General features: G+C 37.9%; 10 protein-coding genes across 10 annotated transcripts; 4 read left to right on the plus strand and 6 right to left on the minus strand.

Annotated features, from left to right (window-relative positions):
- Positions 1-481: 481 nt before the first annotated feature.
- Positions 482-936, minus strand: GCK72_015576 (uncharacterized protein; the record flags this gene model as incomplete). The annotated part of the gene is made up of 3 exons (XM_053730976.1): positions 482-485; positions 534-738; positions 786-936. 3 exons carry the CDS (start codon positions 934-936, stop codon positions 482-484), a joined length of 360 nt encoding a protein of 119 aa, XP_053585748.1.
- Positions 937-3312: 2376 nt separating this feature from the next.
- Positions 3313-3585, minus strand: GCK72_015577 (uncharacterized protein; the record flags this gene model as incomplete). Its single annotated transcript, XM_053730977.1, has 1 exon — positions 3313-3585. One exon carries the CDS (start codon positions 3583-3585, stop codon positions 3313-3315), a length of 273 nt encoding a protein of 90 aa, XP_053585749.1.
- Positions 3586-5582: 1997 nt separating this feature from the next.
- GCK72_015578 (uncharacterized protein) lies at positions 5583-6697 on the minus strand (the record flags this gene model as incomplete). The annotated part of the gene is made up of 3 exons (XM_053730978.1): positions 5583-5721; positions 5771-6568; positions 6618-6697. 3 exons carry the CDS (start codon positions 6695-6697, stop codon positions 5583-5585), a joined length of 1017 nt encoding a protein of 338 aa, XP_053585750.1.
- A 473-nt stretch (positions 6698-7170) lies between these two features.
- Positions 7171-7972, plus strand: GCK72_015579 (uncharacterized protein; the record flags this gene model as incomplete). Its single annotated transcript, XM_053730979.1, has 2 exons — positions 7171-7784; positions 7834-7972. 2 exons carry the CDS (start codon positions 7171-7173, stop codon positions 7970-7972), a joined length of 753 nt encoding a protein of 250 aa, XP_053585751.1.
- A 1165-nt stretch (positions 7973-9137) lies between these two features.
- Positions 9138-10200, plus strand: GCK72_015580 (uncharacterized protein; the record flags this gene model as incomplete). The annotated part of the gene is made up of 2 exons (XM_053730980.1): positions 9138-9194; positions 9961-10200. 2 exons carry the CDS (start codon positions 9138-9140, stop codon positions 10198-10200), a joined length of 297 nt encoding a protein of 98 aa, XP_053585752.1.
- A 714-nt stretch (positions 10201-10914) lies between these two features.
- Positions 10915-12339, minus strand: GCK72_015581 (uncharacterized protein; the record flags this gene model as incomplete). Its single annotated transcript, XM_053730981.1, has 6 exons — positions 10915-10951; positions 11000-11216; positions 11264-11426; positions 11821-12060; positions 12105-12198; positions 12248-12339. 6 exons carry the CDS (start codon positions 12337-12339, stop codon positions 10915-10917), a joined length of 843 nt encoding a protein of 280 aa, XP_053585753.1.
- Positions 12340-13224: 885 nt separating this feature from the next.
- GCK72_015582 (uncharacterized protein) lies at positions 13225-16183 on the plus strand (the record flags this gene model as incomplete). Its single annotated transcript, XM_053730982.1, has 5 exons — positions 13225-13564; positions 14622-14716; positions 14761-14983; positions 15117-15418; positions 15947-16183. The coding sequence occupies 5 exons, from the start codon at positions 13225-13227 to the stop codon at positions 16181-16183; spliced, it is 1197 nt and encodes a 398-aa protein (XP_053585754.1).
- Positions 16184-16687: 504 nt separating this feature from the next.
- GCK72_015583 (uncharacterized protein) lies at positions 16688-19267 on the minus strand (the record flags this gene model as incomplete). The annotated part of the gene is made up of 6 exons (XM_053730983.1): positions 16688-16905; positions 16998-17115; positions 17727-17966; positions 18011-18104; positions 18155-18344; positions 19195-19267. 6 exons carry the CDS (start codon positions 19265-19267, stop codon positions 16688-16690), a joined length of 933 nt encoding a protein of 310 aa, XP_053585755.1.
- On the plus strand, positions 16881-21705 carry GCK72_015584 (uncharacterized protein; the record flags this gene model as incomplete). Its single annotated transcript, XM_053730984.1, has 6 exons — positions 16881-16916; positions 19371-19686; positions 20268-20362; positions 20407-20626; positions 20911-21209; positions 21469-21705. The coding sequence occupies 6 exons, from the start codon at positions 16881-16883 to the stop codon at positions 21703-21705; spliced, it is 1203 nt and encodes a 400-aa protein (XP_053585756.1).
- A 612-nt stretch (positions 21706-22317) lies between these two features.
- Positions 22318-24323, minus strand: GCK72_015585 (uncharacterized protein; the record flags this gene model as incomplete). The annotated part of the gene is made up of 7 exons (XM_053730985.1): positions 22318-22354; positions 22403-22619; positions 22667-22829; positions 23443-23682; positions 23727-23820; positions 23869-24029; positions 24300-24323. The coding sequence occupies 7 exons, from the start codon at positions 24321-24323 to the stop codon at positions 22318-22320; spliced, it is 936 nt and encodes a 311-aa protein (XP_053585757.1).
- Between the last annotated feature and the right edge of the window lie 1808 nt (positions 24324-26131).

A 26131-nucleotide genomic window follows, 5' to 3' on the forward strand; every position in this document is an offset into this window, starting at 1 on the left:
ACAACGAGAGAGATTTTTCTTAGTGTCCTACCAGCCCTATCAGACTTTTTGCGATAGTCCAATTTTCGTCAATTATTCATCGTCCCGGATAGTTTCGCGATCATGTGAGTGATTTTCCAATTACTCGTAAGCTTATGATTATTCGTGATTCGCGATTCACCCGTGTTAACTCATCGGGCCTCGTGAACACTTTTCTGGCAGCTAGGCTGGTAAAGTGATAATTTTTGATTTTCTAGCTACCATGAGTTCCTTCCACGTTCAGATTTCTAGTTATTTTGTGTTAAAGTTTGAAAGCTATGATAATAATATGTTTACAAACTTCTTAAAATTTTAATACGGCACGAACCTTCCTCTGTTTGTTGTTAACAGGTTTTAATATTAAAACTAAGGAAACATCGATTAAAATGAAATAAGCATTTATTGGAAAACCGCACAGAATATTGAATGGCCATTAGAAATCTGGTAGCGGAAGGAAGTCGAGTTAACTGAAATATTAGATTTATGCAATTGTTAATGTTTTTGACAGAACCCACCGTTCACAGTACATTCTGCATTCAATGATTTGTGGTTCATCTGTATTGTAATGATAGTCAATCGTCCATTTGTAAGAGAGGGATCCATTCAATTTCAACACATCTAATTGTGCATTTCCGTAGACACCGTCACTAAATATTTGAACATTATATTCATCAGTACTCTCAATCGTAAAATTCATTGATACGATTGATCTGTCAGGTGCTGCAAATATTGTGAGTCATTTAGTTTAACTTGGAAATTATTCTTACGGTGGTTTTGAACAGTTATTGCATATAAGCTCGGTCCTTGAACATGCGGTGGTATCGGAGTTTTGAATGCTGGTATTTCGATTCGACCCGACCCAGAAACCACAAAGTTTTGAGCCAGAAATTGGTAAGGAAAATGAAGACCCCAAGTCATGATGGTTATCTCCTGAAAATGGTTTCAATAGAAAAGAGTGCAAGGACCCGCAAAAAGGGCCACATGGCTCAAACGTCCACAAGTTGAACGATAGTTAACGATGGACACCACATGGGCATCGCTTTGGGCTCAAGTTGAGAAAGTGCGCTCTACTGCACACGCTGATTTCTCGTCAAGATGTTTCTCGATTGCTTCGTTTTTTTTTCCAATTTTATCGTCTTTGTATCATATTTAAAGGAGGACTGAAGTCATATTTTTTTATTTCAGATTATGATACTTCAGAAAATTCTGAACAACTTTCATCATTGGAGCATGTGCTAAAAATCGCTCTAAACCCCCTAAATTCAAGTTTTCCCGGCTGAAATTGAGCTTTCGTGGAAGAGTTTTGGGACCGAGGTTCCGACAATCGCGCGGCCGCGTAGTCCTCTCGGACAAGTTTTTTTTCTCAATTTCGCGTTTTTTTCTTGCCTTTTCAGAGGGTTTTCGTCGATTTTTTCTTAAATTTCATCGTTTTTTCGACAAAATATTACTTGAAAATGCATTATTGACAATATTTATATGTATTTTATACGATTATTTGACTTTTTGAACAGAAATCGTTTGATTTACGGCGTATCTTCTTCTTTTCGTCTGTTTTTTCCTTTGTTGTATGAATTTTGCCGTTTTTTCAGATTCAAAACGACCCGCAAGCAGCCACTTGGCGTTCAAATCTCCAATTTTCTTCACTTTTGTGTTAGTTTGCCTCCGAAATATTGATTTCTCTCCGCCAATTTTTCATTTCAGAGTGATCGCTCTCGATGGAAATCCGTCGGACTCTCCGCCAAACTGTCGACGATTTCGACATCGTCTTCAACAAGGAGAACAACGAAATTAGTCGTGTTAGTTGCAGAATTTACTATTGTTGTTCTCTCCGCCTAAAATTCCAGATCCCCCGCAACACAATTCGACTGAAGGAAAGAGAAATGTAATGGCAATGACGACAGAAAAAAATGGCCAACTTCTGCAGAATTTATTAAAAAATTGTTTTTATTAACATTCCAAGCAGATAATTGACATTTTAAATAAATATTTTTTCAATTATCGTTTTCTTTCTTCATTCAGCATTCCTTCAAACTCTTTTCCTTGTATTGTCTCTCGGGCCGGCGCAATCTTCTCTTCCAATTGTGTTGCGGGGGATCTGGAATTTTAGGCGGAGAGAACAACAATAGTAAATTCTGCAACTAACACGACTAATTTCGTTGTTCTCCTTGTTGAAGACGATGTCGAAATCGTCGACAGTTTGGCGGAGAGTCCGACGGATTTCCATCGAGAGCGATCACTCTGAAATGAAAAATTGGCGGAGAGAAATCAATATTTCGGAGGCAAACTAACACAAAAGTGAAGAAAATTGGAGATTTGAACGCCAAGTGGCTGCTTGCGGGTCGTTTTGAATCTGAAAAACGACAAAATTCATACAACAAAGGAAAAAACAGACGAAAAGAAGAAGATACGCCGTAAATCAAACGATTTCTGTTCAAAAAGTCAAATAATCGTATAAAATACATATAAATATTGTCAATAATGCATTTTCAAGTAATATTTTGTCGAAAAAACGATGAAATTTAAGAAAAAATCGACGAAAACCCTCTGAAAAGGCAAGAAAAAAACGCGAAATTGAGAAAAAAAACTTGTCCGAGAGGACTACGCGGCCGCGCGATTGTCGGAACCTCGGTCCCAAAACTCTTCCACGAAAGCTCAATTTCAGCCGGGAAAACTTGAATTTAGGGGGTTTAGAGCGATTTTTAGCACATGCTCCAATGATGAAAGTTGTTCAGAATTTTCTGAAGTATCATAATCTGAAATAAAAAAATATGACTTCAGTCCTCCTTTAACGCTACTTATTTCGCACAGAAGTTGAACCAAAAACTATTTTATCGAGCAAAGCGAGCACTTTGCCCTCAAGTTATTACAAAACATAAAGTTCTGACAAGGATTTTTCAAAAAAAAATCGAGGACTGAAACACAAGTGCGGCTGAGAATCGTGGGCTAATGATATTCCATCTGATTATTTAACCAGCTGTAATGGAAGGCTTCTGCGGCCTTCGGTGTAGCGGTTCGAATGTATGATATTTATTCATAGAAACATCATCATCTCTTAAACCATGATAAGGGAACCGACCACGAATGGTCGGGAGCAAGGGTTAAATAGTAGTTCTTATCAGTGGCACACAGGAGCTACGTCAATACATGGAAAGTTCTAGAGAAGGGTTACGTAAGGAGCACAAAATGATCTATAGTGACTCACGGGGCATAACATCCCCCTCATTTCGGAAAGCTCGTCCCGAGCGTTAAAATAAAATAACAACAAATGAATTCAAATAAAATATAGAAAGTCAGTCACTTAGCATAGTTCCAGTTGTAGGTGTTCTCGCATTTGTTGTTGATGTCAGTTTGTGCCATTTGATACGTTGACCTCCTTTGACTATGCAGCTCTCTGTCAGCATCCGTATTTCCACCATCCTGCAGCTTCTTGTTACCATGCTCGTGATGTTGCTCTGGTTCGACGACACGCATTTGACTCAAATGTTGTTGTCGATGATTTGGCAGCAGCGATGTTCCAGAGAATGTCCATAATGATGTCTTGTTTGAGAGTGTTTTATACAGTCTCATTGTTTGCTGCCGCTTTATTATCTAGAAAATTTTCTTATCTAGAATCGGTCAGTCTCTCCCTCGTTTAATAGCTTTTTGCTATTGTCCGAGTATTGGAATAATTCAAAATGCTTTACCGACACGTCTCACGGTGGCAAGTTGTTTTTCTCTGGTTTCATCAAGTATGATGAATGATTGAGAATGACACATTATCTTGCTGAGACTTGAATATCAGTTTTCAGTATTTTGAATATTTTCTTTTTGTTATACTGAAGTTCAATAGTCTGATATTTCAGAGTATTTCTTCAGTGGAATTTCCGTTGCTGTCAGTGGAGACAGGTTGAACGGTCATCAATCTTTTTTTCGGTCGGGTTCCTGCCTTTTTGTGCATTAGCTCCGTTTTAAGGCTTTAGCTTGTCTGGTTTTTCAGAAATGACTTTTCAGTGCTTGTCATCTTGGCTGATTCTCTGATTGTAGCTTCGGTCTCCCTCGCCACATCAGGTTATTACCGTTATCATCTCGCTCGAGCATGATAACAAAAAAATTTTGTTCTCATCTCTGACGTGGATCGATTACTCTCATGAATGGTCACGAGATATCTCTGAGAAAGTCGTCGGACTTTTCAGCCTGTAGACCTTGACCAGAGTCAAGGCTGGTACGGTTGCCGCCCCGTGTAGTGGGTACAAGCGCTCAGAGACCGCGATTCAACATAACTCGGCTGCACCATCTTCGGTGAGCTTGCAGATTCCTTCTGCTGGGTTACGAGCTTCCTGCTTCGCCCCTTTTTTCAACAGTTCCTCAGAACTTCCCAATAAGAGAACAGAGGTATGTTGAACAAGTTTAACGTCACTTCAATCAAAGAATTCACTTCGAATTTGAGCATCTGGATGTCTCATTTCTCTACCTTTTTTGGTATATGAAGTTACGGAGTTTTTCCGGAGAAATCTCGTTCTTCATTTTATACTGCCAGTTCTGGTTTAGGTTACTAGAGTAAGCTTTTATAGAAGTGGTCTTACCTTTTCTGATTAGAAGCAATTTTCACTTCTTTTTCAGATCACTAGTTCTAGCAGAAGCAGCCTTCAATGGGTGCCCCTCGTAGAAGTAGTTTCTTACTGATAATGAATTATTTGAACAGTTGTGTTCAAATTTCATTTCAGTTTGGACTATGGATTCTGCTCCCTTGTTCACGTTGAGAAGTATACTCAACGCGAAGGTGGTACCTCCATGTAATGGAAGGCTTCTGCGGCCTTCGGTGTAGCGGTTCGAATGTATGATATTTATTCATAGAAACATCATCATCTCTTAAACCATGATAAGGGAACCGACCACGAATGGTCGGGAGCAAGGGTTAAATAGTAGTTCTTATCAGTGGCACACAGGAGCTACGTCAATACATGGAAAGTTCTAGAGAAGGGTTACGTAAGGAGCACAAAATGATCTATAGTGACTCACGGGGCATAACACAGCAACATTGAATGTTAAGATAAGTTCATGTTGCATATTTTTTGCGCTCAAGCAATAACAATTTGCGTTTCAGCCCGCGAAATTGTTGGACTTTTTTATTCGATTTCCACTCTTAATAAAACAACTCACATTGTACGAAGACGAACTGAATGGAAAGTGTGAGTGGCAGCTGGACTACTGTAGTTTTGCCATGTCACTCACACTCTGTTTGCCTTCCACAGTCTCATATCTCCTCTTCCCATCCTTGAACGAATAGCTCATTGTTCAAATCATTTTTGTTCTTCTGATCTTCCCAGAACACTTTTCTGCTGGGTAGTGTTCCAAATGAGAATTTTAGAAAATCGATTGCATAATCATCGGCAATCGTAGATAGATGAGATTTGATAGTCTATCCAAAAAACCACTTTCGTTATCTCTGACTTTAAACAAATCCACTTTATTCGGTGAAATTCGTGATCAATTCTTGTGTAAACAAATTATAAGACGGTAGACATTGAAAAAAGGTTTCACTTTAGTTATGCATAGTTAGATGGGAGGATCAAATTAAAGAGCGTTTAATTATAATTATAAGTGGTCTCTGGCCAAACTGCAATAACCAAGGTTCCATTCATCTGCTCGCAAACTGTAGCTGTCACACCATCCCCACGTTTGACGTCATATCCAAATGACAAGGTTCTGCTGTATCCAAATGGGCTGAATGTAAGAAATTATGAGAAACTACTGATATATCAAACTATATTACCAGGTGTAGTCTCCACGATCCTCCACAAGAACTGCATTATCCAGTAAACCAGCGAGAACTTGAAAGATATCCACGGATCCTGTTCTAGCGCAGAATAGTTTCAACCTGGGACTCCCTCCAGACAGCCAGTGCTTGAGGAAGACATTCAAATCCCTATTAGTGAGACTGGCATTGTTCAGATGAATATCGATTCCATCCATGGTCAACAAGTTATCGATTGTTACCCATTTGGAATTACTGATTTCGAGGCAGTCGATTCTACGGAAGTTATTTGAGAAGCGGAAATCGGGGAGAGCTTCTGAGTTTATGCATATTTGAGATGAACACCGGCAATCCCTCAGAATATAATTCATTTCATCTTCCGATGGGACGACATTCCAGTCTACGTAAACCACTTTTTCCAATGGTGTCTTCTGTTTAATGTTCACATGTTCAATCATCTTGAATGAATCTTTACATACACGGACTTCTGATACATCAATATTGAATAAATCGGTCACATAGTCAGTGATAGCCTTCAATCCAGTCAGCTTATCCTCCCAATATGTTATCAAATATTCGACTAGACGGTGCATTTTGACTCGTACTTTTTGTCCACCCAATTTCACATATTCCTCTTTTTCAGAACTTGAGATATATGCAGAGTTGCCTGTACTCAACACACAATCACAATTTGTAAATGAAAGAAATGATGAATTTATATAGGGCCCCCCGACAAGCAGACGTTCGTCATGTGGCACTTTTCGTAGAGTTTTGATGACAGAGTGACTTTTTTGAGAGCAGAAAGATAACGATACTCTGAATTGGAAAAAGTAGATTTGAAAACAGATAAAATGAAGAAACTTACAATTCATTGAGCTCCATAAAATCGATAATTCTGGCTAACGGGAGAGTCGGTACATGGAGGAGAGGGAAGGGAGACGTCATCCTTCGACAGAAGATATGGGAAGACTGAATAGGAGGGAATGGATGAGTAGGCAGGAGAGAGGAGAGTGCAAGTGACGAGGGAAAACACCTCACCCTATCCATTCTCTCCTATTCAGTCTTCCCATATCTTCTGTCAAAGGATGACGTCTCCCTTCTCTCTCCTCCATGTCCCATACCTCCCGTTAGCCAGAATTATTGATTTTATGGAGCCGAAAACATTGTAAGTTTCTTCTTTCCTCATCTTCAAAGCTGTTCTTCTTCTTTTCAGAGTATCGCTTTCCTTTTGCTCTCAAAAAAGTCACTCTGTTATTAAAACTCAACGAAAAGTGCTATTTGACGGGCGCCTGCTTGCTGCGGGAACCGATAAGAATGCATCATTTCTTTCATTTACAAAATTTGTCTGTTTGATAGTTCCAAAAAGCAATCAGGTGTTGAGTGCACATAAGTTTGTAGACAATATCAATTATGAAGGCATGGAATCTGTGAAAATGGTTGGACAACATGTACGAGTCAAAATGGATCATTTGAATGGATATATTATTTCATACTGGGATAATACAACGGAGGGATTAAAAGTTATCACTGACTATGTTACCAATCTATTCAATATTGATGTGTCAGATATCTGGGCTTCGAAGCAATCCTTCCATATAATTCAACATGTCATCAGTAGACAAAAGACACCATTGAGATACGTTAGTTACTCGGACTCCAGTGCCACATCATCAGAAGAAATGACATATATTCTGAAATTGTGTCGTCCTATGTCTGAATTAAGCATGCACCAAAAGCCTCCTCAAAACTTTCGGTTCACGGAAAAGTTTCCAAAAATCGATTGCTTAGATATCAATGATGGAAAATGGGTTTCACTTGACAATCTGCTGACAATGGATGGAATTGATATTATTCTGCAATCATCTACTCTGACTAGTACTAATTTGAATGTCTTTCTGAAGCACTGGCTGTCAGGAGGGTGTCCGAGACTCAAGTTTTTTTTGGCTAGAATGGGTTCTGTGAATATGTTTCAAGTACTTGCTGATTTACTGCATAATGTCGTTTTTGTGGAGAACAGTCGTACCTACACCAGGTAATATAGTTTGATATATCAGTAAATTGTCATGATTCCGTATTTTCAGCCCATTTGGATACAGGAGCACTTTGACATCTGGATTCGATTTACGACGTGCGGATAGTGTGACTGCTACTGTATGCCATCAGCAGACTGGAAAGTTGGTCATTGCTGTTTGGCCAGAGACCACTTATAATTATAATTAAACTTGTTTCTAAACTATCATTTTGTGTATCTATGTAACTATACTGTGCTGCTACAGTATTCCACCAGACTGTGGGATACTTGACTATTGTTGTTTGACCGTAATGACACTAATAATGCATTTTATGTGGTTTCGAATTCCAGCTATGAATGAAGTGGTATACTGATTATTTTGAACGAGACAATATCAGAAATGTTATAAGTTCTCAATTCTTAATTATGCTACCGACAGATTCCCAAATCGGCTCGTTTGTCCAATAGAACGGTTGAAATCTGAATTGGTGTTATAAATAAACCGAACAAGAAAGGTGTGATTCGCTTATGTTTTCTTTAGACTAAGATCAGTTGTGTATTTTTCAAAAATCTTGATTATCATAATTCCACCAATTTTCGAAAATTTGAAGTTCCCGCCTAACTTTGCTCCAGATCCCTAAACAACCTTTGTTCTGACGTCACATATTTACTTTCCCGCAGGACCTCACCGGGTTACTGTAGTTATCCTAGGTCACTTCCATGCATTCTTTAGACTCTCTCGTCCTCTCATCTATTCTCTCCATTCCATTCATTTCCCTCCCACGTCTTCTTTTTGTGGGATGGATATGATGTACGACGTGCGGACGGTGTGACTGCTACCGTATGCCATCAAGAAAACAAAGACATGATTATTGTTGTCTGGCAAGAATCAGTCTATGCACAGGAACAGGTTTAGGGGGAATTTTCTTACTCTGCCTATTGCAAGTATGGTTTGAAGGACTGCTTCCATGCCTAGTGATCAAAATAGAAATGATGACAGACTTAAAAACAAAACTATCATTTTTCAGGTACTGTTCCATTGATGAAAGCGACTTTAAAAAAACTAGGTTTAACCAAGTTTCGCGACGAAAATTTCCATTAAAAGCTTTTTTAAACATTTGAACATTTCAGTCCTGCTTTCTCACTGCAAAAAATCCCTATTGCCATTTCTAGTTTCAAACTAATCCCCTTTTTTTCGATGGAAATTGGGATCGTTTCTAGTTTTCCGAAAATATTTATAAGATCAAACAATAATTACAAAAGTAAAGTTTTAATTACCATTGAGAAAGGTTGAGCATTTTTGAGTACAGTTAAATAAAAAGAACAGTGAAGGAATGAATAAGAAAGTTTAATTATAATTATGACAAGAAGGAGATGAATGTGTTGATGATGCAAGAGATTCTCACAAATAAGACACTTGTTCGCAATATTGTGAGTCACGAAATTTCCAAAAATTGAAGGTTTCACTCTCTGACATTATGAAATTCAGATTCTCCATAAAATTTCCAAAATTTTGAGCCCCATATCGACCTATTTCCATTGAGGTCGTCCAGGCCCTGTTAGGCCTGTAGGCCTCCTTGAAATGTCAAAATGCATCAAACTATATCAATATGGGGCTCAAAATTTTGGAAATTTCATAAAAAAGCTATAAATGGCAACTGTTTTGTATGAATATTGAGATTTTGAAAACTTTAGAAAAATCGTATTATTTCGAAAATTAGAAAAGTGACAAAAACCTGGAAAATCTGCGTTTTTATAAGAAATCATTAAGTTTTTTATATTTTACACAAAATTTCCAATATTTTGAGTCTCATATCAACCTATTTCGAATCAGGTCGTTCATTCCCTGTTAGGCCTGTAGGCCCCCTCGAAAAGTCAAAATGCATCTAACTATATCAATATGGGGCTCAAAACTTTGGAAACTTTATGGAATAACCGTACATAACAATTGTTTTGTGTGAATCTCGAGATTTTGAGAAATTTTGAAAAGAAGAAAAGAGACAAAGACCTGGAAAATCTGCGTTTTTATGAGAAATTATTGTGTTTTTAAGAGTCTACACAAAATTTTTAACATTTTGAGCGGCCTACAGGCCTAACAGGGCCTAACCGACCTAAATGGAAGCAGGTAGGCTCAAAATTTTGCACATTTTATGAAGATTCCAATAATGTTATTATAATTTCTTCAAATTGTTTCCAGTACCTCCAAATCGTGCGTCACTCGTCGTCTCTCGGTTTGCTCTCCTGTTTGACGTTCCTCTTCTGCGTCTTCTCGTGCTGTGGAATTGTGATCTACGCATTCAGTCGTTGTGGAGAAGAAGAAGAAGACATCAGAAGACACGATGAGGTCATCAATGTGCATGTGACGTCTTCTGCTTCAGAAGCGCCGTCCTCGTCGACGATGTCATCGATGAAGTCTTCGTCTTCGACAAGAAAGTGATAATCAGAATAATTATTGGAAATTGAGATATCAAAATACTCGTTTATTTGTGAAAAATATGGATTAAAATGAATAATTTGGGATAATTTTGTGTTTTTCAACTGCTTTAAGGCGATTAGACCCTTTATGATGCATTAATTTTTGACATATTCAAATTCTTTATGAAATTTCTTGAATTTTGAGCCCCATGTTGTCTTATTTTGGAAAATGTTTGAAAATTAAGGTCGGCAGGGCCTAAAACTCACAGAACCTCAATTTTTGAACTTTTTCGCTCTTTCTGTGCTTTTTACCGTGAAAATCTACTAAAAGCACCCAAAACCGGCCAAAATCGGCCTAGAAACCCAAATTTTTGGTTTTCTAGGCCACCAACTTAAAATGATTCAAAACACATTAGGCTCAAAATTACATGAGGATTCCAAAAATAGTGTTCGTTTTGAGATTAATGACTTAGGATCCTCGGGAGTGAGGTTTTCAGGCCACCAAAGCTTTTTAGTGCGAACTTCTCTCAAAACTCAAAATGTTTTGCCCCGTTTAGCATCATTGATAAAAAAATGTCTGATATTTTGGTCTAAAGTTGAAGAAAATCGGTTAAGAAGGGAGGGATGTAAAATCGGTCTGTTGTTTACTGGTATTAATAGTTAGGAGTGAAGAAACACTGATTGAATGAAATAAGTATTTATTGAAAAATAAGAATATCACAGAACAATAAACCGATCACTTGAAATCTGGCAGTGGTACGAAGTCGTGATAGCTGAAATATTAAATTCATGCAATGGTTAAAGTTTTTGATGGAACTCACTAAGGACTGTTCATTCTGCATTCAATGATTTGTGGGGCATCCGTGTTATATTGATAGTCGATTGTCCATTTGTAAAAGAGGGATCCGTTCACAGAAAACCAATGTGATTGTGCAGTTCCAAAAAGAGGTACGGCATCCTCACTCGGAAATGTATCAACATAAGATCCATCAGTACTCTCAATTGTATGATTCATTGATACGAATGAATTGTCGAGTGCTGTAAACATTATGAATGGTCTAATTTAACTTGGAAATTATTCTTACTGTGGTTTTGAACAGTTATTGCAAATCGCGCATAATTCTTAATACCCACTGGAATTGGAGTTTTGAATACTGGTATTTCGAATCGACCTGATCCAGAAACCACAAAATTTTGAGCAATGAATTGGTAAGGATGTTCAAGTATTGCAGTCATCCAGTCAAAAGCCTAAAAACTTTTCATAAAAAGATAATCAATGGCGACCCAAGAATGTTATATCGTTTGTGTAGAAAAAAAATTTGTTTCCTCACTTTTTTGCGATATAAATTTTTTAAAAACACAGAAAATTGTTGAAAACAGCGAGGAAACAAAAATTGAGGAATAATTTTGTCCGAGAAGACTACACGGTGGAAAAAACTCGTGTGGGAAAACTCTTCCACAAAGGCTCATTTTGAGCCGGGAAAACGGGAATTGTAGCGATTTTTTTAGAATAGGAATCTGAAATAGAAAGAAGACTTTAGTCTTCAGACTGTCTACTACAGTGACTATGATATGTTTCCACATAAATAACTGTAACAGTGAACTTTTTCATTCAATTTTCACTTTTTCTAAAAGAACTCACTTTATGAAGATCAATGCCGGTGGCAAAAGCACAATATCCATTGGTTTCATGTGACATTTCATATAATGTTGCAGAATTGGAACCACCCGATGGGATACTGTCGACAGCAATGTTCACAATCACATGATGGGATCGTAGTTGGTTGATTATGTCGGATACATCAGACTCATCTGGATACCGTTGTACTGCAATGAACACTTGGGCTCCGCATAATGAAGCTTTCTTGTTGTTGAGAAATTTCTGAAATGTCTTATAAATAAAAGATGAGGGAAAATAGTTCAAACCTTCAACACACTGTACAAGTTACTTCCAGTAGTGTTATCTCCATATCCAAGTGATGAATCCGGTTGATGGGAATATAGAGAAACATTCAAACTACTAAAATTAAAAGGTCTAATAAAGCAGCAAAAACAGAAACCAAACATACCTTTTGTCCGTGTGATACTCAATCTCCTCTTCCTGTTTCGTATCGAATCGAACATTTGCCGTTGTTGCATACAAATCAGCAAAATGGACCATGTGGATAACACCATAATAATATGTATCATAGTTGATATCATTGGAATATGCGTACAGAACAGTGTTTTTAGAAGGAACACATGCGGCCGGTGGAACTGAAATAATTTCATTTTATTAGGAAAACTCATCTTATTTTTAAATCTGGAATGTATTAATTATTTAATTCTGTTTTGCTTCTGATATGTGTCCCTATAATGAATATTAGTTTGGAAGGGGGAGTGGGGTGGTAGAATAGAATATAAATGACTGAAATGTGTCTTCGAGAGAAACACTTTCATGTTATCAGTAAAGAGTCTTAACGACTCGTAAGACGTGTGAGGAGGAGGAGCTTAAAGAAAAAATTGGAAAGAAGTGGAGAAAGGTTTTGCTGATAAAGAAAATGTTGCGTAGATGACATCAAACAAATATTTTAAAACATACTGATACCAAATATGTCATGGCTAGGGTGACGTTGACGCGTAATTCAGAGCCAGACGGATTGCTACCTGGTTTGGAGGATTTCAACTTGTTTTGAGTGAGTTAACATTGTTTTTTATGGAATTTCTCAAAGATTTTTGTAGTTTTTATGTGTTACTGATTCCATTGATATCAAATAAGTGATGTCTGGGGTGACGTTGACGCGTTTCTGGCTCAGAAGTTTGTTTTCAAATCGTTACAAGTTGTTGAAAATTAACGTGTAACACTCTTTCTAAATTTTTCCAAAAATATTTTCTCAAAATATTTTCAAATTTCCCGCGTGACCACCCGAGGTCACTTTTCTAGAACATGAGAGGCCGGGGACCATCTGGAACCCTCTTCAATTCCACATCACTCCTCGATAATTCAATCGATTCTCCTCCTCCAGAAATCAATCGATAATTTGTTGACACGTGGAAGACGATCGACATGGTAAGTCTTCTAGAAAAGCCTAAACAAGGCCTAAATTTTCAGAAATTTTCCGTCTTTCTCCTCCTATTGCTCCCAGTGTTGGCTCAAGTTGGCTCGGTTGAGGAGCCGACCACTCAGGAAACTGTCCCTGTCGACTACAGTACCCCCGAAATCGATACGGAGCCGCCCGTCGTCGACAGTATCCCAAAAGTGGAGGAGTCTGTAGTGGTGGCCGAGGGGATGCCGGACACTGAGAAACTCTTCGGAATACCGAATAACTTGTGGAGATGTGGAAGCGGAGATTTTGTGACGAAAACGGTCATAGGCCATATCAACAATACGTGCCCATTGGCTGCAGGTAATTAATTCTAGGGAATATAAAAAATTCAAAGGAAAAAACTATGATATTCAGAATCTTCATAAAGTTTCTAAAGATTTGAGCCACATATTCCCCTGTTTTGGAGGAATTTGAGGTTGGTGGCCTAGAAATCCGGAAATTTGGGTTTCTAGGCCACGGACTGATTTTAATAGAATTTGATAGTTTTTAATGGATTATTCAATTTGCGGCAGAGATATACCCTTTAACACTGTATAAGAGGCAAAAAATTAAAAATCAGAGGAAAATCTAATTTTTTAAAAATTAAAAATAAATCAGCTGGCATAGAAATTCAAACCTAGGCCATTTATCTCAAAACGAGTGCCACATTTGAATTCTCTACAAAATTTCCAAAATTTTGAGCCCCATATTGCCATAGTTTGGAGCAATTTGATGTTGGTGGCCTAGAAATACGAAAGTTTGGGTTTCTAGGCCACGAGTCGATTTTTGCCGCCGATTTTGGTGGTTTTGATAGATTTTTACGGTGAGAACGTATAGAATTAGCGAATAAAATCTTCAAAAACCGAGATTCTGTTGAAATCAGTGCGTGGCCTAAAATCACAAATGTTTGGATTTCTAGGCCACCAAGCTCAAATTGCTCCAAAAAAGGTTGAAATGGGGCTCAAAATTTCAAAAATTGCAATACACTTCTAAATCTGACATCTATTTCAAATTTGGTGGCCTAGGATCCTCGGGATGAGTTTTCTCGGCCACCAAAAAAACGTTTTTGAATTTTGAATTTTTTGATGTTTTTGATGTTTTTGAGTCTTGTTTTTGATGCAAAATTTTACTTTCAATATTAAAGTCAAAAAACCCATCAAAAACTGTCGAAATTCATCGAAATTCAGACCATGGCCTAGAAACCCAAATTTTCTGATTTCTAGGCCAACAACCTCTAATTGCTCCAAAATACGTCAATATGGGGCTCAAAATTTCGGGAATTTTATAGAGATTCTGAATTTAGTGATTGTTTTGAGATGCGGGCCTACGTTATGATTTCTAGGTCACAAAAGTTTCAAAATCGAAAAAACATTTTCAGCCGAATTCAACCACTGCTGTGCGGTTCACGACGATTGCTACGACGGTCAACGTGGCCAGAAACATTGTGACAGACAGTTTTGCGAGTGTTTAGAGGTATTAAAACTTTTTTGATCTACAAAATATTTCCATTTCTACAGTACCACGTGGCGACCGATCCGAATGCGGCGAATTGTGGAAATCTCACGAAGATGGTGTGCCCACTTCTTTCCTATTACGGACGTTTTGCCTATGATGACAGTCGGGATGCCAAAAACTCGTCAGTCACTGAATCGCCGGTGGAGTCGTTGAAGGTTCCCACGCAAATTCCACACCTCTCCGAGCCATATGTTGGGATATATGCGAGGTGTGATGAGCAACATGGTAAGGAAATGAGCCTAAATGGGCCTAAAATGTGAAAAAATGCGGTAAAAATGACGTAAAACGGTCTAAAGTCGGCTTAAATCGGCTGAAATTGGTCAGAAGGGCCTAAAATTGCCTGAAATCCCATTTCCAGCTACCTTCGCCTCGTGTGCCCTGAACAATGACTTGTGCTACCGTACCCCTCGTGCCGAACCGAAAGAGCAATGCACCGTTCATCTGATTCGATGTCTCGACGACACGCGATTCAACAGGAAACCGAGTAAAACGTGTGATCTCGCCATCGATGAGTACTTATGGAAACTGATTCGATTCGGAGGAGGAAGTGAAGACATCAACGAGATGGAGGTAGAAAAGGAGGACAAGGGGAAGGAGATGCAGATGAATGTGCTCATGATGCAAGAGATTCTCACCAATAAGACACTTGTTCGCAATATTGTGAGTTTGGAAATTCCCAAAATTCGAAGTTTTTACTCTTTGACATTATGAAATTCAGATTCTCCATAAAATTTCCAAAATTTTGAGCCCCATATCGACCTATTTCGATTCAGGTCGTTCAGGCCCTGTAGGCCTGTAGGCCCCCTTGAAATGTCAAAATGCTTCAAACTAAAACAAAATATTCAAATTCTCGTGGGCTCAAAACTTTGAAAATTTTATGGAAAAAAAACCGTATATAGCAATTGTTTTGTGTGAACCTCGAGATTTTGAGAAATTTTGCAAAAATCGTAAAATTTCGAAAATCAGAAAAGTGAACAAAAACCTGGAAAAGTGCGTTTTTTTTTTGAGAAATCATTGTGTTTTTCAAATTCTACACAAAATTTCCAAAATTTGGAGCCCCATATTGACCCATTCTCAAGAACTTCTGAAAACGAGTGGGCCTACAGGCCTAACATATGGGTGTCAAAACTCTGCAAATTTTATGAAGATTCCAAATATTTTATTATAATTTCTTCAAATTATTTCCAGTACCTCCAAATCGTGCGCCACTCGTCGTCTCTCGGTTTGCTCTCCTGTTTGACGTTCCTCTTCTGCGTCTTCTCGTGCTGTGGAATTGTGATCTACGCATTCAGTCGTTGTGGAGAAGAAGAAGACATCAGAAGACACGATGAGGTCATCAATGTACACGTGACGTCTTCTGCTTCAGAAGCGCAGTCCTCGTCGACGATGTCATCGATGAAGTCTTCGTCTTCGACAAGAAAGTGATAATCAGAATAATTATTGGAAATTGAGATATCAAAATACTCGTTTATTTGTGAAAAATATGGATTAAAATGAATTATTTGGGATGAATTTTGTGTTTTAGGCCTATTAGGCTGCTTCTTAGGCTCTAATTTTTGACATATTCAGATTCTTTATAAAATTTTTAGAGTTTTGAGCCTCCTATTGTCTTATTTTGGAAAATGTTTGAAAATTAAGGTCGGCAGGGCCTAAAACTAACAGAATCTCAATTTTTGAATTTTTTTTTGCTCTTTGTGTGCTTTTTACCGTGAAAATCTACTAAAAGCACCCAAAACCGACCAAAATCCACTCTCCCCTTCCATTAATAGTTAGAAGTGAAGAAACACTGATTGAATGAAATAAGTATTTATTGAAAAATAAGAATATCACAGAACATTGAACCGATCATTTGAAATCTGGCAGGGGAAGGAAGTCGTGATAGTTGAAAAATTAAATTTATGCAATGGTTAAAGTTATTGAGAAAACTCACTATCCACTGTTCATACTGCATTCAACGATTTGTGGTGCATCTGTATTGTAATGATAGTCAATTGTCCATGTGTACGAGAGGTATTCGCTCACAGAAAACCAATTTGATTCTGCAGTTCCATAAAGAGGTTGGGCGTTGTGACTCGGAAATTGAAAAACATAAGATCCATCAGTACTCGCAATTGTATAATTCATGGATACGAAAGAATTGTCGAGTGCTGCAAATATTGTGAGTGATATAGTTTAACTTGAAAATTATTCTTACTGTGGTTTTGAACTGTTATTGCAAATTACAAAAAACCATTAATACCCACTGGAATCGGAGTTTTGAATGCCGGTATTTCGATTCGACCTGATCCAGAAACCACAAAGTTTTGAGCAATGAATTGGTAAGGCTCTCCAAGTATATGAGTCATCCAGTCAAACGCCTGAAAACTTTTCATAAAAAGATAATCAGTGGCGACCCAAGAATGTTATATCTTTTGTGTAGAAACGTAATCATCGAGATGGAATGAAAGGAGGATTAAAGTCATATTTTATTTCAGATGCCTATATTTCAGATAATTCTAAAAAAACTTTCATAATTAGAGCATATGCTAAAAATTGCTCTAAACGCTACAATTCCCGTTTTCCCGGCTAAAAATGAGCCTTCGTGGAAGAGTTTTCCCACGCGAGTTTTTTCCACCGTGTAGTTCTCTCGGACAAAATTATTCCTCAATTCCTTGTTTTCTCGCTTTTTTGCGATATAAATTGAAAAAAAAACACGGAAAATAGTTGAAAACAGCGAGGAAACAAAGAATTAAGAAATAATTTTCTCCGAGAGGACTACACGGTGGAAACAACTCGTGTGGGAAAACTTTTCTACGAAGGCTCATTTTTAGCCGGGAAAACGGGAATTGTCTGAAATATAGGAATCTGAAATAGAAAGAAGACTTCAGTCTTCAGACTGTCTACTACAGTGACTATGATATGTACCCACATAAATAACTCTCACATTGAACTTTTTCATTCAATTTTCACTTTTTCTAAAAGAACTCACTTTCCAAAGATCATCGCCGGTGGCGAACAGACAGTATCCATTGGTTTCATATGACATTTCGTAGAGTGTTGCCGAATTGGAACCACCTGATGGGACACTGTCGACAGCAATGTACACCATCACATGGTTGGCTCGTAGTTGGTTGATTATGTCGGATACATCAGACTCATCTGGATACCGTTTTACTGCAATGAACACTTGGGCTCCACATAACGATACCTTTCCATTATTGAGAAATGTCTGAAATATTTTTTGAATAAAAGATGAGGTGACACAGTACAAACCTTCAACACATTGTACAAGTTGCTTCCAGTTGTTTTGTCTTCATATCCAAGTGTTGAATCCGGTACATGGGAATCCAGCGAATTACTCAAACTACTGAAATGAAAAAGGTTTAATAAAACTTTAAAAACAGAAACCAAACATACTGTTGGTCCGTGTGATACTCAATCTCCTCTTCCTGTTTCGTATCGAATCTAACGTTTGCCATGGTTTTATAGTAAGGAGCATAATCGACCATACTACCAGCACCGCCACGAAATGTATAACAGTCGATATCAGTTGAATAAGCGTATAAGACAGTGTTGTTCTGATATGGACGGCATGCGGCCGATGAACCTGAAATATTTTCAATTTATTAGAAAAACTCTTTCATTTTTGAATCTGAAATGATCGTTATAGCTAGAGTGCTTCTGATATTGTGTCCCAATAATGAATATTAGTTTGAAAAGGGGGAAGGGGTGATAGAATAGAATATGAATGACTGAAAAGAGTCTTTGAGTAACACTTTCTTGTTATCAGTAAAGAGTCTTAACGACTCGTAAGACGTGTGAGGAGGAGGAGCTTAAAATAAAATTGGAAAGAAGTGGGCAATAGTTTAGTGATAACGGAAATGTGACGTAAATGACATAAAACAAACATTTCTAAACGGCTCGTCGTAGCTGGGGTGACGTTGACGCGTAATTCAGAGCCAAATGGATTGCTACTTAGTTTGGAAGATTTCGATTGGTTTTGAGTGAGTTCACATTGCTTTTTATTGAGTTTTTTCAAGGATTTTTGTAGTTTTCATGTGTTACTGATTCCATTGATACCAAATATGCTATGTCTGGGGTGACGTTGACGCGTTTCTGGCGCAGAGGTTGTTTTAATTGATTCTAAGCAGTTTCGCATGGCTTTTCTTCTGAAATTTTCTACTTTTTGTTAAATCATTTTAGAAAAATAGTAGATCTAGTTTCTCCAATTCTAGTGGTACTAAAGAAGTCATCGCTGGGGTGACGTTGACGCGTTTTTAGAAGTAATTGAGAGCGGCGGACTAGTTTTAACGATTTTGACAGGAGAAACCGATTTTTAAAAAGTTTTTTGTTTAAAATTGTTAGAAATCGACGTGTAACACTTTTTCGAAACAATTCCAAAAAAAACAACTTTTTTCAAAAATTTTCAAATTTCCCGCGTGACCGCCCGGGGTCACTCTTCCAGAATATTAGAGGCCGGGTGTCATCTGGAACCCTCTTCAATTCCACATCACTCCTCAATTCAATCATCGATTCTCCTCCTCCAGAAATCAATCGATAATTTGTTGACACGTGGAAGACGATCGACATGGTAAGCCTTCTAGAAAAGCCTAAAACGGGCCTAAATTTTCAGAATTTTTCCGTCTTTCTCCTCCTATTGCTCCCATCCGTCGTTGTGTTGGCTCAATTTGGCTCGGATGAAGAGCCGACCACTCAGGAAACTGTCCCTGTCGACTACAGTACCCCCGAAGACCCGGTGGACGATACGGAGCCGCCCGTCGTCGACAGTATCCCAGGAGTGGAGGAGGAGTCTGTAGTGGTGGCCGAGGGGATGCCGGACACTGAGAAACTCTTCGGAATACCGTATAACTTGTGGAGATGTGGAAGCGGAGATTTTGTGACGAAAACGGTCATACACCATATCAACAATACGTGTCCATTAGCTGCAGGTAATTAATTCTGGGAAAAATCTCAAAATCAAAGGAAGCACTTATCATATTCAGAATCTCCATAAAATTTCTGAAGATTTGAGCCCCATATTCCCCTGTTTTGGAGCAATTTGAGGTTGGTGGCCTAGAAATCCGAACATTTGGGTTTCTAGGCCACGAACTGATTTTTACAGAATTTGATAGTTTTGGATAGATCATCGACAGAAAAACTTTAGCACTGTATAAAAGCCGAAAAAAACACTTTAGCACTGTATAAAAGCCGAAAGTTGGAAATTTGGGAAAAAATTCAAAAAAATCGGTTGGCCTAGATATCCAAATGTGATAATCCTAGGCTACACATCTTAAAACCAGTTTTATATTCATAATCTCCAAAAAATTTCCAAAATTTTGAGCCCCATATTCATATATTTTGGAGCAATTTAAGGTTGGTGGCCTAGAAGCCCAAATTTTTGGATTTCTAGGTCACCAACCTCAAATTGCTCCAAAATACGTCAATATGGGGCTCTAAATTTTGGGAATTTTACGGAGATTTTGAATATCATATTTGTTTTGAGCCTAGGTTACTCATATTTGCTTTTCAGCCGAATTCAACCACTGCTGTGCGGTTCACGACGATTGTTACGACGGCCAACGTGGCCAGAAACATTGTGACAGACAGTTTTGCGAGTGTTTAGAGGTATCAAAACTTTTTTGGTCTACAAAATATTTCCATTTCTACAGTACCACGTGGCGACCGATTCGAATGCGGCGAATTGTGGAAATCTCACGAAGATGGTGTGTCCACTTCTTTCCTATTACGGTCGTTTTGCCTATGATGACAGTCGGGATGCCAAAAACTCGTCAGTCACTGAATCGCCGGAGTCGTTGAAGGTTCCCACGCAAATTCCACACCTCTCCGAGCCATATGTTGGGATATATGCAAGTTGTGATGAGCAACATGGTAAGGCCCTGAAATTGGCCTAAAATGTGAAAAAATGCGGAAAAAATGGTTAAAATCGGCTGAATTTGCTCAGAAGGACCCTAAATTGCCTAAATAGGCATACATTTTGAAATCGCCAGAGAAATGCTTTGAGAGGCTTGAAAGAGCCTAAAAGAGCCTAGAATGTCTAAAAACCGGCCTAAAAGTTGAGTGAGGCTTCATAGACCTTTTGTGCTTTTTGAGCAGCTAACCCAGCCTAAAATTGCCTAAACGTGCCTAAAACTTCCTCAAAATCTCTATTTCAGCGACGATCGCCTCGTGTGCCCTGAACAATGACTTGTGCTACCGTACCCCTCATGCCGAACCGAAAGAGCAATGCACCGTTCATCTGATTCGATGTCTCGACGACACTCGATTCAACAGGAAACCGAGTAAAACGTGTGATCTCGCCATCGATGAGTACTTGTGGAAACTGATTCGATTCGGAGGAGGAAGTGAAGACACCAAGGAGACACTTCAGGACGAAGACAAGAAGAAGGAGATTCAGATGAATGTGCTCATGATGCAAGAGATTCTCACAAATAAGACACTTGTTCGCAACATGGTGAGTCACGAAACTGCAAGAATTTGAAGTTTTCACTTGTAGACATTATGAAATTCAGATTTTCCATAAAATTTCCAAAATTTTGAGCCCCATATCGACCTATTTTGAAGAATTCCTGAAAACGAGAGGGCCTACAGGCCTAACAGGGTCTGAACGACCTCAATGGAAACAAGTGGATATGGGGCTCAAAACTCCGCAAATTTTTATGAATATTCCAAATATTTTACTGTAATTTCTTTAATCCCTCGAGTATTTCCAGTACCTCCAAATCGTGCGTCACTCGTCGTCTCTCGGTTTGCTCTCCTGTTTGACGTTCATTTTCTGCGTCTTCTCGTGCTGTGGAATTGTGATCTACGCATTCAGTCGTTGTGGAGAAGAAGAAGACATCAGAAGACACGATGAGGTCATCAATGTGCACGCGACGTCTTCTGCTTCTGAAGCGCCGTCCTCGTCGACGATGTCATCGATGAAGTCTTCGTCTTCGACAAGAAAGTGATAATCAGAATAATTATTGGAAATTGAGAAAGCAAAATACTCGTACGTGTGTTTATACGTTTATGTGAAAAAATGGATTGAAATGAATTATTTGGGATGAATTTGTGTTTTTTGACTGCTTCTTCTTACGCCTTGTTAGGCTCTAATTTTTGAGATGTTCAAATTATCTATAAAATTTCTAGAATTTTGAGCCCCACGTTGTCTTATTTTGAAAATGTTTGAAAATTAATGTCGGCAGGGCCTAAAACTCACGGAATCTCAATTTTTGAATTTTTTTCGCTATTTCTGTGCTTTTTTACCGTGAAAATCTACTAAAAGCACCCAAAACCGGCTAAAATCGACTTGTGGCCTAGAAACCCAGATTTTTGGTTTTCTAGGCCACCAAAGCTTTTTTAGTGCGAACTTTTCTCAAAACTCTCAAAATGTTTTGCCCCGTTTCATGAAGAAAAAAATTCTGATCTTTTGGTCCAAGTTTGAAGAAAATCGGTTCAGTAGGGAGGGCTGTAGAATCGGTCCGTTGTTTACTGGTATTAATAGTTAGAAGTGAAAAAACACTGATTGAATGAAATAAGTATTTATTGAAAAATAAGAATATCACAGAACAATGAACCGATCACTTGAAATCTGGCAGTGGAAGGAAGTCGTGATAACTGAAATATTAGATATATGCAATGGTTAAAGTTTTAGAGAAAACTCACTATTCACTGTAAATTCTGCATTCAATGATTTGTGGTGCATCTGTATTGTAATGATAGTCAATTGTCCATTTGAACGAGAGGGATCCGCTCACAGAAAACCAATTTGATTGTGCAGTTCCAAAAAGAGATGAAGAGTAGCCACCCGGAAATTGAAAAACAAAAGATCCATCAGTACTCGCAATTGTGTAATTCATTGATACGAATGAATTGTCGAGTGCTGCAAACATTATGAGTGGTCTAATTTAACTTGGGAATTATTCTTACTGTGATTTTGAACAGTTATTGCAAATTGCACAACATCATTAATACCCATTGGAATTGGAGTTTTGAATGCCGGTATTTCGATTCGACCCGATCCAGAAACCACAAAGTTTTGAGCAATGAATTGATAAGGCTGTCGAAGTATTCCAGTCATCCAGAGAAAAACCTAAAAACTTTTCATAAAAAGATAATCAGTGGCGACCCAAGAATGTTATATCTTTTGCGCAGAAACGTAATCATCGAGATGGAATGAAAGGAGGATTAAAGTCATATTTTATTTCAGATTTCTACATTTCAGATAAATCTAAAAAAAACGTTCGTAATTAGAGCATACGCTAAAATTGCTGTAAACGCTACAATTTCTCGTTGTCCTGACTCTAAAGGAGCCTTCGTGGAAGAGTTTTCCCACGCGAGTTGTTTTCACCGTGTAGTCCTCTCGGACAAAATTATTCCTCAATTCCTTGTTTTCTCGCTTTTTTGCTATTTAAATTGAAAATTTGTTGAAAACATTGAAAACGGAAACGAAGAATGGAGAAATAATTTTCTTCGAGAGGACTACACGGTGTAAAAGAATCTCGCGAGGAAAAACTCTTCCACGAAGGCTCATTTTGATACGGGAAAACGGGAGTTGTAGCGATTTTTTTAGTATAGGAATATGAAATAGAAAGAAGACTTCAGTATTTAGACTGTCTAATACAGTGACTATGATATGTTTCCACATAAATAACTGTCACAGTGAACTTTTTCATTCAATTTTCATCTTTTCTAAGAGAACTCACATTATCGAGTTCCCTTCCGGTGGCAAAAGCACAGTATCCATTGGTTTCATATGACATTTCGTATAGTGTTGCAGAATTGGAACCACCTGATGGGACACTGTCGACAGCAATGTTCACCATCACATGATTGGCTCGAAGTTGGGAAATGATGTCTGATACATCAGTCTCATTTGGGTACCGTTTTACTGCAATGAACACTAGGGCTCCGCAAATTGAAGCTTTCTTGTTGTTGAGAAACTTCTGAAATATCTTAGAAATAAAATATGAAGGGAAATAGTACAAACCTTCAACACAGTGTACAAGTTACTTCCAGTTGTCCAATTTCCATATCCAAGTGATAGATCCGGTTTATGGGAACTCAGGGAATCACTCAAACTCCTGAAAGAAAAGGTCTAATAAAACATCAAAAACAGAAACCAAACATACTGTTTGTCCGTGTGATACTCAATCTCCTCTTCCTCTTTTGTATCGAATCGAACATTTGCAAATGATGTAAACAAATAACCAAATTCGAACATGTGATACGCACCATCGTCATATGTATCATAGTCAATATCAGTTGAATATGCGTATAAGACAGTGTTGTTCTGATATGAAGGACATGTTGCCGGGAAACCTGAATTATTTTTTATATCATTAGGAGAATACTTCTTATTTTTGTCTCTAAAATATTGGTTTTGTACTCCTAGAACTAGATTATAACTATAGTATTCATGTTTTTCGTAATGATTTTTGAATGTTATTGTGTCCTTATGATGAATATTAGTTTGAAAGGGAGGGGAGTGATGGAATAGAATATGAATGAGTGAAATGTGTCTGCAAGTGACTTTTTCTTATCATCGACCTTTTATACATACTTTTGGTTGTCTTTCGTACGTCATAAGGGGCTTGACTTCAGAAAATGATGTAATTTCTTCCTGGGGAAGCCGCTTAATGTTTTGTGACAATATGAAAAATGGAATTCACTGATAACAACGCAAAAAACTGTCAAAAGAATAAAGATCAAACACGTGATGTCTTCGAGTAACACATTCTCGTTATCAGTGAAGAGTCTTAACGACTTTTCTTCCCCACTCGTTGAGGAGGAGGAGCTTAACGTTAGAATTGGAAAGAAGTTGAGAAAATATTTATGAGTGTGACAAATCTGAAAATTACATTTTGAAACGGAAGAGAACCTCCTACTAATGATTTTGTGTTATGATGGTATTTTATTCTGTTCAATATACTAATTTTCTATTTTCTTTTATTGGTTTTCCTTCCTTTCTACTCAATGTCGTCAGAATAAAATATGACGCCTTTCAGTATTTTCTTATCAGTTGGATTGTACCTTTCTGTTTGTTTTTAAGAAGAGATAACACCCTTTTTGACGTCCAACTGATAACAAAATTCTTCTAGAAATGACTGCTCTCCGACCGTTTGACGTCAGTGGGGTGCAGTGTCAAAAGAGGGGTGGAGGTTCAGAGGTGAAAAAGTGCGGAATGCGAAAATAATATTTATGAAAAGAGTGAGAATTCGATTCTATTCAACTGGTGCCTGAAGGCATTCGGGGCTCGGTAGAAAAACGTCACTAGCAGGAGTTGGTCAAAAACGAGGTACAAAACGTGGGGTTACAACCACATTATGACAAAAGAAGTTTGAATGAGAATTAAATGAGCTTCAGACAAAAGTTTTCTCGTTGTTTCTGATTTTCAACCAATGCCCCTTTATTCGGTGGAAAATGTGATCGTTTCTAGATTTTCAAAACTATTTAAACTTTCAAACAATAATTTTAGGTTACGGTAGACATTAAAATGAGGTCAGGTGGCTGGCACTTTAGTTAAGCATAGTTGAATGATTAGAAAAGGGAAAACATTAAAAAGTTTAATTAAAATTATGTGTGGTTTCGGGCCAAACTGCAATGACAAAAGATCTCGGTGGATGATAGTGTACTGTAGCCGTCACACCATCTGAACGTTGGATGTCATATCCATCTGACAATATCGATGTGTATCCAAATGGGCTGAAATTTTGGAGTTGTTAGAATAGAAACGTATCGAATGTTCACCTGGTGTAGTTACGACTGTTTTCCACATAAACGGCATTATGCAGTAAACCAGCGAGTACTTGCAAAATGTTTACAGAATGAATGCCAGCGTAAAAATATTTCAATCGAGGACATCCACCAGCTAGCCAATGTTTCAGAAAGACATTCAAATCACTATCAGATAGATTAGAGTATCCCAGAACAATTCCGAAAAGTATATGGAATTGGTGCGGATGGCCAAGAAACTATAAATATCGTTATTCTAGGCCACCAACTTCGAAATTTCGAAAAACAAATTTTGTAATCGATTTCTCCTTGAGATTTCTAACGTTTTGAGCCCCATATTGATATGTTTTGGAGTATTTTGACGTTGGTGGCCTAGGAGTCCGCAAGTTTGGGTTTCTAGGCCACCGACTGTATTTTAGGCGATTTTTACTAGAATCGAATTTTTGAAGGAAAAATAGGGTTTTAGTGCTGAAAATTGTGGGATTTTCAGGTTTTTGCGTGAAAAATCAACAAAACCTGTCATTTTTGAGATTTTTGGGATTTTAAGAAAATACATTGTTTCGGCTGAAGAATGTGTTGTAAGTCGAAAAATTCCGTTTCCAGCGGTTTTTTGACATAAAAATTGACGAAAAATTGATTTTTCACACTAAAAATTAAGTT

This window comes from Caenorhabditis remanei, chromosome IV (genome assembly GCF_010183535.1).
Source record: "Caenorhabditis remanei strain PX506 chromosome IV, whole genome shotgun sequence".
In the NCBI taxonomy this organism is placed as follows: Eukaryota; Metazoa; Nematoda; class Chromadorea; order Rhabditida; family Rhabditidae; genus Caenorhabditis; species Caenorhabditis remanei.